Source organism: Brachycentrus maculatus, unplaced genomic scaffold (genome assembly GCF_059751285.1).
Source record: "Brachycentrus maculatus isolate JH-2025_06_01 unplaced genomic scaffold, ASM5975128v1 h1tg000559l, whole genome shotgun sequence".
In the NCBI taxonomy this organism is placed as follows: Eukaryota; Metazoa; Arthropoda; class Insecta; order Trichoptera; family Brachycentridae; genus Brachycentrus; species Brachycentrus maculatus.
In genome coordinates this window covers 509,470-519,879 of record NW_028281302.1, presented here as the reverse complement: position 1 = coordinate 519,879, position 10,410 = coordinate 509,470, and the positions used below count along the sequence as shown (strand labels likewise).

Here is a 10,410-nt window from a genome sequence, read left to right as displayed (position 1 = left end):
AGCAAAGAAATAACAGAAAACCGAAGAGGGCTAGTTGATAAGATATATCCTACGACATAACCATAATGGAGGGGAAAATGCAAGCAAAGAGAAGGTGTTATTTGCTAGATTACAGGAGACCCTACTTTATTTTTCTTCATCACTTCAACTGCCCCAATGGTATATAGGGCACTGCATCAGACTGATGTAATGCTACCTTGATTATTAATCAATAGGCCCTAGGATTCATTCCTTGTGGGTGGTTAAATAAATATGTGTTTTTTTTTTCACTGATTTATAATATTTATGAAACATATTGGTTACCGTGAAGTTTCTTAGAGATGTTATTTGACACGGGCGATATTCTAATATCACCGATCTATCGCGTGGAAAGAATGATGGCTTTTAGCCATCCAAACCAATTTTTTTCGTTGAAACCAGAAAAGAATCAATATTTTTGTATTATAGTGATACCTATATGCTACTTAGCAAAGCAAACATGATGCCTTTGCAGGTTACTCCCTTAAAAATAAATTAGAAATTAAACTTTTAAGACATGTTTATGAAGTTGAAGGTAAACCAATATGCACACTGCCACCACATAATGGTGGGAACTGACCAGAGCCATTTTGTCGTAACGTAACACTAACGTGTTACGTTACGACGATGCGAGCATTAGTAGAGTCAGTACAGCAAGCCGAGCGCTCCATCCATAGTTTCGGATGCTCGCTGATGCTCGCCGCGAGCGATGTTACGACGTTAAGTTACGACGAAATGCTCCGGTCAGTCCCCACCTTTAGGTTTCTGGAATGCACAAATATGTGCACACCATTTATGTGCACACCATTGTTTACAATGTGTTAATTAATACATCCTTCACTTCGTTGGTACTTGAAGTGTAGTACTGATTAGATTGGTTTCATATAATAATCAATTGAGGTGGTATTATGTTGATGCGATGCCCTACACACCATTGGAGAAGAATAAAGTTTAAAAGACGAAGTTATTTTTTCATAGCAAGTTAATACAGTAATCACTGTAATCAGTGGAACCTCTCATAACAAGTAATTTGCAAAACAAGCAAAAAAATGTGAAAAAGTTGCTCCCTTAGTGAGTAAAATTTCGCATAACAACTTACAGAGAAAAGGCAAGTCCCCTTTTTATGACATTCACCTGTGAGCTGGTACTTGCGCGCCAGTCAAAATAAAAAATGTTTCGCTTAACGAATAAGACTGAATTATGCTTGTTTTAAGGGGTTCCACTGTATTTGATTAATTCATTCTAACTCTGTAGTAATTAACACATTGTTGTCGGGCTATATTTTCATCAAAGTTGACTCTACTAAGTATACTAATTAGAGTCGTATACTAATCACAAGTAACCACAAACCCAACTTCGATCTGTACAGTGTTTTTTGGCGTCTCTTGCGCTCTACCAAAAGTAATCAAATAGGATGTTTATAAGCGTCTACCGCTCTCTACCAACAGTTTGTAAAATACACTTTTAAGCGTTTCCCGCAAACAATGTGTATCTACCGAATTTTTATAGATACTTGATCAAACAAGTATTTCTTAAAATACCATCGTGACATGCGTTTCGACGCATTTAACATCATTATCATAATTATTTTTACGATGTATGATACCATCACTGTGTCTGGTAGTGATGTATGCATTAAAATGTAACAATAGACTTTATGAAAAAGTTGTATTAACTGAGTAAAATTTTAATAAATAAATTTTGGCAATTTACATTTTTAATGAGCAATTTTTCTAGAATATGGCCAGGCTTTTTTTTACATACTTGTCCCGATGAATAATTTATTCACACTTATTTTATGCAAATTGTCCTGTGCAATGAGGAAGTTTATTGTCAGATTCTACTTTAAAAATTCGATCTACATACTGAAAAAATAAAATTTTCATTACTAAATTAAAATATTCCCTTATTAAATTAAATCCCTGGCACATATTTTATGAGGAATATATCTATCAGTTAGATAAGCCTGGGACATGGTGCCTATACCCTCAATTTCAGTTTTGGAGCCATTTTTTAGCATTAGTTCCAGCTGCTGCCGTATGGCGCCGTTAGCGTCGCAGTATGGGCGGGCTAAAATATCTCCGATTTTACTGACATCTTTTGGCGAGAGTGGAAGGCTCGGCGCTCCCAGGAGGTTCGTGTCCGTGCTGTGTATTCCCAACCAGCGGAGAGATGGCACTGCCAACCGGTTTGAGAGATGAGACATCGCCTGAAAATAGTGGAAAATTATCGTAAGAAACATTTAATGATGATTGACCTTTTGCGAAAAGTCTATGCAAAAAAGATATTGGATTGGTCTTCACCCCTGCATACTACTCTTATCTAGTTAAAATCATCCTATTCTCATGCTAAAATCATCCATAAATCCTATTCTCATATGTTTAAATTCTAAAAAAAACATTTTTGTTTTTTAATAGTGTTAAATCTTTTATTTACTTATTTTCCATATTTTAACCCTTATCCGCACCCAATGGTACATAGAGAACTGCATTGTATCGACGCAGTGATATCTTGATCGTTACTTTAAAGTAAGCGCTTCAGGGTATTATTAAAATAAATATTAGAGTGAAAATTCAACAATATTATTTATAAACCCCCCGGGAATTCAAACTGGAGACTTCCAGCACGGTGGCTAAACGCACTAGCCATTGCACTACGGAGGCGGACAGGCAATTGTAGTAGGCCTTTTCTCATTTCAGACCAATGTTCGTTGTTTGTCCGCCTCAGTCCGTGGTGTAATAGTCAGCGTGTTTAGCTACCGTGCTGGAGGTCCCGGGTTCGATTCCCAGGGGGGGTGAAAATAAAAATGGGTGATTTTACACTGTAATATTTATTTAAAATTACCCTGGACTGGTTCCTGAAGCGCAAAAGTGATCACCTTGCCTTCATGTAAGTAATGATCAAGATAAAACTACGTCAATTCGATGCAGTGCCCTATGCACCATTGGGGTGCGGATAAGGGTTATAAGTAAGTAAGTAAGTTCTATAAAAAATACATTTTTTTCTCTCAATACAATGAACATTAAAAGCCATCCAACAAAATGGCTACAACTTTTATTTGAATTTATAGCAATTGAAATAAAAATAATTTCTTAGTAATTTTTAATTACCAAAGAGCCAAAGCGAAATGTGCACATGATTTCCACCCCATGAGGGTCTGCGTCCACCAGAGCCAGCGCTGGAACCTTCAAGCTGTCTACCAGACGTTTCAGCATCAGCCTAGTGTTAATATCCGGATAGCCTTTCCCCTAAAATACAACCTATTCAATCATAAATATTCAGAAATAAAAATCTTGGGATTGCTTAGAAATTTTGACACAACGTTGCATTTGAATACGCGCACCGTTAGGGCGCGTCTATTGAACGTTAAACCAACACTACTATTGACCCCTATCTGCATCCAATGGTGCATAGGGCACTGCATCAAATTGATGCAATGTTAAATGAAGGTAAGGTGATGAGTCCTGCCTTCAGCGAATGTTTCAAAAATACTTATTTATTAGTAGTATATAACCACTCACCGAGATTTTTATAGTGAGTGGTTACATACTAAAATTACTAGCATTTTTGTTAAAAAAAATACAAACTTAAAACATTGAGTTTGAGTGAAGTGTCGTGTTGTGTATTACCGTGATGATGATGCATGGTCCAAGTCTCTCCAGGGCTTCTTCGTCCAAGAGTTTCTGGAAGGTGGCGTCCTTTTCCACCACCAGGATGAATTTAGCTGGAGACTCTATGTCGGTGATGTTGATCACGTCTTGAGGGATCAGAACTCCTGGATAAGAGAACGAGTGATCGATCAGATTCAGCTTAACCCTTTCCACTCTGACCATTTTTTCTCATAACTGATCAGCTCTGATCAAAAAAATGCGACATTTTTCTACCATTAAAATAAATATTTTGGATCCCTAATTTTGGGACACTCTGTCTGGCAATTTGTATGATCATGTTAATTAAGATTAACTGTATTTATGTGAAATATTTTTTGGTAGAATATACTTCTTGGGTGATAGAGAAATCAGTGATTAAAGTTGTACCTGCGCCGGGCCAGACATTGTGGCCCACGGAGCTGCCTACTAGAATCATACAAGCCAGAATGTCTGGCTTACAGAGTGCATAGAGTTAAATAATAAAAATGAAAATGATATTTTCTGGCGTTTCTCATGTGTGTGATTATAATCCAGGATTTGGACATCACATACTAATAAAAGAGTTTCTGCGCAATAAAAAGCTTCTTTTCATGTCACCAATAGATGTCTCTAGTGAAGTTCTAGTGATTCAAGAACAATGTTTCAAAATTGGTTCATACATATAGAACTTCCAAGAATTTGAGTAGTGTGGCTGTTACACGTGTGTAAAGTCATCATTTAAACCAGCCTATGACGGTCATCAGCCCCATAAATGCCCAAACTTTCATATTCTTCTTCATCTTTGATGAGATGTCAAAAAATAAAATTCACAATATTTGGAGTGTGTCCAAATCTTTGTTCACAAATCTGGGTTCGTTCACTTAAGAGTTGTTTATGTTGATATCTCAACATAGATGAAGAAGAATATTGTTAATAAGAAGCCTGCATACCTATTTAGATTCTTCCCTACTTCCTAGTAATCAAATGAAACTTACTCAACTCAGACATAGATGGTGCTGAGAATTAGCATGTGAATGAAGGGTGAGTATACAAATTCTAAAATTTGAATAGTCAATCATGGGTAGAATGGTAAATGAACTTAAACCCGCCTATGACAGGTCGTAAGCCCTTACGTAGACATTTTTTAAAATATTCTTTAGATATTCTTCTTCATCTATTTTGGGATATCAACATAAATGGAGAAACCCAAATTTAGATACACTCAAAATTTTGTGACAATAATTCTTAAGTGGACAAACCCAGATTTGTGAACAAAGATTTGAACACACTCCATCATTCCTTTCATTCCATCTTTCGTTTGCCAACTCCGTGCTACACTTCCATACATTAGGGATGGTGAATATGATACATAGATGTTTACAGTCACTCACCACCAGCCGATGCCCCCGTGCAGCTGACGGGGTGGCCGAGCGCGGACAAGAAGCGAAGGGGGCCCGCCAAGAGCCCCTTGGAGGTGGCCAGAACCCCCAGATCCCACGGAGGGGTCTCCAGCAGGCAGCACACGTCCCGGACGCACGAGTCTATGGCGGACTGAGTCTTCACCTTTTCTACATTCTGGTAGTACAGCTCCCTGAAAACAACTTACACCTTTAAAATTATCACAAAATTACAAATATCATTTTTGATGTAAGCGGACCTGTCAAGCTGTCAAGTTACTCTCAGCGTAGATAGAGTACAACACAAGTTCCGTAGATACATTATTTTTAAACTAAATACACCCATTGTTGAGTTAGATTATAATTGCACAATGAAGTGGCTTAAATTGATAAATTTTAGTGATAGAAGTGTAATTACTGATTTGGTCCTGTTATATAAAATTCTTGATAATTTTTTGGACAGCCCTGATTTTCTAAATCAAATAAAGCTTAGTATGTATCGAAGAGGTACTGGGCAAAAATCTGTATTCGCAGTATTTGTACATAATGCAAACTATGCCATGTTCTCTCCGATTCCGTGGCTTCATATGTTAGCCAATGCTTTTGATGGTATAGATTTATTTAATATATTGTTATCCACCTTGAAGTCTGTACTATCTCAGCATTTCTTCTCCATATTATAATGCAAACTATGCCATGTTCTCTCCGATTCCGCGGCTTCACATGTAAGCCAATGCTTTTGATGGTATAGATTTATTTAATATATTGTTATCCACCTTGAAGTCTGTACTATCTCAGCATTTCTTCTCCATATTATAATGCAAACTATGCCATGTTCTCTCTGATTCCGCGGCTTCACATGTTAGCCAATGCTTTTGATGGTATAGATTTATTTAATATATTGTTATCCACCTTGAAGTCTGTACTATCTCAGCATTTCTTCTCCATATTATAATGCAAACTATGCCATGTTCTCTCCGATTCCGCGGCTTCACATGTAAGCCAATGCTTTTGATAGTATAGATTTATTTAATATATTGTTATCCACCTTGAAGTCTGTACTTTCTCAGCATTTCTTCTCCATGTTATATTGGATATATTGAAACGTTGTGTTTCACTCTCTCTCGCTGCTCGCTGATAGTGTGTGAAGGAGACGTGTATTTACCAGTGCTTGCTATTTGTTATTTAATTATTATTTTATGTTTAAGGCTTTTTGTTTCTCTATTAGTGTATTTATTAGTGTATTTTTATATGTAAGTATGTACATAGATATAAGAACACTTAAGTAACTTCTCTGCTAACTTAGAATCAATAAAATGTATAAAATCATGCCTCTAGCGAGATAGCAAGTGTTTTTGCCTAGAATTTTCACTCATGAATTACATGAAATTATAGTAACTTTAAACATAAAGAGTAAATCGACTCACGAGTAGGCATAGGCTATGAAACTTATAAAGTTAAAGCCTGAGTTGGGACGTGATAAGTAGTGTTGCATAAGCCGTAGCTAGATTTCAGAGTCACTTGGATGTTGGGTAATTCAATAATTCACTGTATTTCATTAATTGATTCGGCAGTCACTTTGTGGTAAAATCTATCCATTTTTAATTAACGTTTTGCTTAGTAAATACCACTATTTCTTAAAATCTATTGTGACACGTGTTTCGATGCATTCCGCATCATTTTCAAACACCGGTGTTTGAAAACAATGCGGAATGTATCGAAACACGTGTCACAATAGAGTTTAAGAAATAGTGGTATTTACTAAGTAAAACGTTAATTAAAAATTCACTGTATTTTTATATTAGATACTGTATACAAGTATTATGTTAAAGGTTTTAGCCGTTCAATAAATAAATAAATAAATGAACAACTGTGAGGCAACAGTGAATGAGGACAGTGACGTAGCGGAGGCTACAAAAGCTCTTACACACTTGCAATCGCTTTCTTTTCACCTACCCACTCGACCAACTGCATCCAGAGTCAAGACCTTCGCGCAGGAAGGTTATCTTAACACGTTGACGACCAACTACGAGATATCTCGTAGATTGCTTTCTTTGCTAGGACGCGGACCACGAGTTATCTCGTACTGTGTTTACTTGCCATATTTGTGCAGATATGATGAAATTCCTAGTAAATCAGTGCTAATATTTATAGATGGCTTCTGGGAAGAGAACAAAAAATCAATGATGGCTTACATGAACGGAAAATTTATTTACAACATTTTGAGTGTGTCCAAATACTTGTTTACAAATCTGGATTTTCTTAAATTATAGGAGTTATTTTTCGTATTATTTTTTGACATCTCAACATAGATGAAGAAGAATATGGAAGTCTGGGCGTTTACGGGGCTTACGACCGTCATTGGGTGGTTTAAGTGATCACTTTACACACGTGTAACATTCACCAATTCTACCCATGATTAAAAACCACACTATTCCATTTCATAAATAGATGTCTGGTGAAATTCTAGTAATTCAAGCATTATGTTTCGAAATTTGAACCTTGTATATAGAAGTTCCAAGAACTGGAATAGTGTGGTTGTCAATCATGGGTAGAATTGGTGAATGTTAAACTTATGTAAAGTGATTATATATTAACCAATTCAGAAACATTGTTCTTGAATCACTAGAACTTCACTAGAGACAGCTATTGGTGAGATGAAAAGAAGCTTTTTATTGAGCAGAAACTCTTATATCAGTATGTGAGGTCCGAATCCTAGATTATAATCACATACATGAGAAACGCCAGAAAATATCATTTACATTTTTATTATTTAAGCTTATAATTTGGCCAGTTAATTTCTTTACAACATTTTGAGTGTGTCCAAATACTTGTTCACAAATCTGGATTATCTCCAACTATAGGAATTAATTTTCATATTATTTTTTGACATCTTACAAAGATGAAGAAGATTCTTCTTCAAATTTGATGAGATGTCTAAAAATAATATGAAAATTAACTCCTATAGTTGGAGATAATCCAGATTTGTGAACAAGTATTTGGACACACTCAAAATGTTGTAAATAATAAATAAAAAAAATGCATCGTACAAACCTTCTAGTGCAAGATGACCGTTTCAACAGCATCTGATGTACTACGGAGAGGATGTGGATAGTAAGGCAGAACTTATCTCGGCTGTTGGAGGAAGAAAAATTCACCACCGACATCTGTGCTTCCTTAGCACCTTTCAGAGATATCCTGAAAATTGTAAGGGCTAACCTTAGGTTGATCTTTGATCTATGTACCCCAATTACATTATCGAACATTGACAGCCACCAAACAAAATAACAAGATAAACAGCTGATATTGACTATAGCATGATGATTTTTTTTAAATTAAAAAAAAAAAATATTAACATTTATTTAAATAACAATTTTATACATATAAACATTTTTTTGCAGAATCCCACCAAGCCACCTTGTGTGTCTTGTCGGTGGAGTTCTTTTTGAATACATTTTTTATTGTTTTTAACGATTTTAACCTAATATACACAAAAAAGAGAAAAATTAAGAATATAAACATTTTACGATTTTCATAAAATTAACTCTTGATCATTTACCCATTCCTCTTTTTTGCCTTTGTTCCAACGGAACGATGGGGGTTGTAGATTCCTTTGAAAAAAAAATGTTTTAAAATTAAATAATTTTATATATTTATATATATATATATTGTATATATATATATATATATATATATATATATATATATATATATATATATATATATATATATATATATATATATATATATATATATATTTATATATATATATATACAAAAAAAAGGGTGAGCATGCGGTTGTTTGAGAGTACGTCCAATTCAGTAAGCGACCGGCTGCGCGAGAAATCACACGTTACTAGTATAAGATTTTTTAAGTAGGTAGCTAATGAATTCAATATAATTGTATTATTTTTGTAACTATATGAAAATTTTAAGACAGGTAAATACCACTATTTCTTAAAATCTATTGTGACACGTGTTTCGATGCGTTCTACATCATTTTCAAACATTGTTTGTGAAGCTTAGTCTAAATGTTAGGATTGTGTGTCCTTGGGACGTTGAAGGAATAAAAGTAATTTTTTCTGCAAAGAACACTTAAAAAAAATCTGATCAAAATTATATGTTGGTACATACCTTTCTTCAAATAAGCAGTTGCTCCAAAGTTTTTGGTTTCGCAAGATCAACTTTGGCCAATTTCCGTTTGAGATATTTGTTAAGACATCCAGCATGATGTTCTCGATTTTATTGATCAGGTATTCTCGACGACTATCCGGGTGATCAATCTCTGAAAACCATAGTCTTAGAAAGACAAGTTTTTTATTATTATTATTTTTAAACCTATGACTGATATGATTAATTAATGAAAAGGTTGAAAGTGAAGGATGGAGTTGGCAAAAAAGATAAAGGTTGACCGAATGCAGTCGAAATGCGATGTCTTAGATGAATGTTGGAAAGGTTATATAATAAAAAAATGAAATGTTGAGTTAAGTATTATCGATAAAATTAAGAAAGGTGTGTGTTGAGATGGTTAGGGCATGTTAATCGGATGAGTTAAGAAAGAACAATAAAACAAATTTATGAGGCAAATATGGTTGATAATAGAAGCAGAGGAAGACCGAGGAAAACGTGGCATTATCAGGTAAGTCAAATATTTGAGAGCGGCTGGGTTAGGAGTCAAAATAATCAGCGGGTATGTATGAGGAGGAGCATGAATATGGAAGAGGTGAAGAATCTTTACAAAGACAGAGTGGTATGGCGTTCTATTCTCTCTGCTTACCCCTGCTGAGAAGCGGCGTGATGGTGAGTTATGTATAAATTGTTTATAACTTTCGAGGGAGAAAGACGTGTGGACCATTTACCAGAGTCGGATGAAAGTTGATTATTTTCTCTCGTTTCTCTGTGAGACGATGAAGCGGCAGCATTTCTGAAGGTGTTGAAGTCCAATGTCTTTGATTTCATCAGTAACGACTGCAGGATATCAGATTTGGATCCTTCGTTCCCGTTTTTCAATAATTGCTCCTGGAAATCGTGTTTCAGGTCCTTGATGGCTGCCGTATATTTAGGATCTTGGTGAAATACGATGTTCGGCATCTCCATTGATTTTCTGCATACAAAATGAAATGAAACAAAAACATGATTTTTTTTAATTTTGAAAAAAGGAAAACTAAAAAAATATATGCATTTTTAAGCTTTATTTGTATCGTTATACATACCTCTTCAAAAGTCTTCTGGTCAAAAGAACTTTAAACGATCAAATTAACAAAATAATTAACGATCAAAATAACAGATCTTTTATGCACTATTAAGTGCGAATATGGGTTAGAAAAAGTATAAACATGTATTTTTACTTAATGTTTTACTTATTA

The 10,410-nt window shown here is 35.0% G+C and overlaps 1 protein-coding gene across 1 annotated transcript; it reads right to left on the bottom strand.

Moving 5' to 3' along the window:
- Positions 1-1,808: 1,808 nt before the first annotated feature.
- Positions 1,809-10,135, bottom strand: mei-W68 (meiotic W68). The gene is made up of 7 exons (XM_088273205.1): positions 9,904-10,135; positions 9,179-9,329; positions 8,099-8,242; positions 5,039-5,238; positions 3,648-3,793; positions 3,129-3,266; positions 1,809-2,227 (listed from the first exon to the last, which is right to left on the bottom strand). Exons 1-7 carry the CDS (start codon positions 10,133-10,135, stop codon positions 1,928-1,930), a joined length of 1,311 nt encoding a protein of 436 aa, XP_088129331.1. The 3' UTR covers positions 1,809-1,927.
- Between the last annotated feature and the right edge of the window lie 275 nt (positions 10,136-10,410).

Coding starts and splice junctions, on each gene's coding strand:
- mei-W68 (XM_088273205.1), bottom strand. CDS start 10,135: ATGCCGAACATCGTATTTCACCAAGATCCTAAATATACGGCAGCCATC. Junction 8,243..9,178: donor AACTGCTTATTTGAAGAAAG/GTATGTACCAAC, acceptor TACAATTTTCAG/GATATCTCTGAAAGGTGCTA. Junction 5,239..8,098: donor CGGTCATCTTGCACTAGAAG/GTTTGTACGATG, acceptor AGTTGTTTTCAG/GGAGCTGTACTACCAGAATG.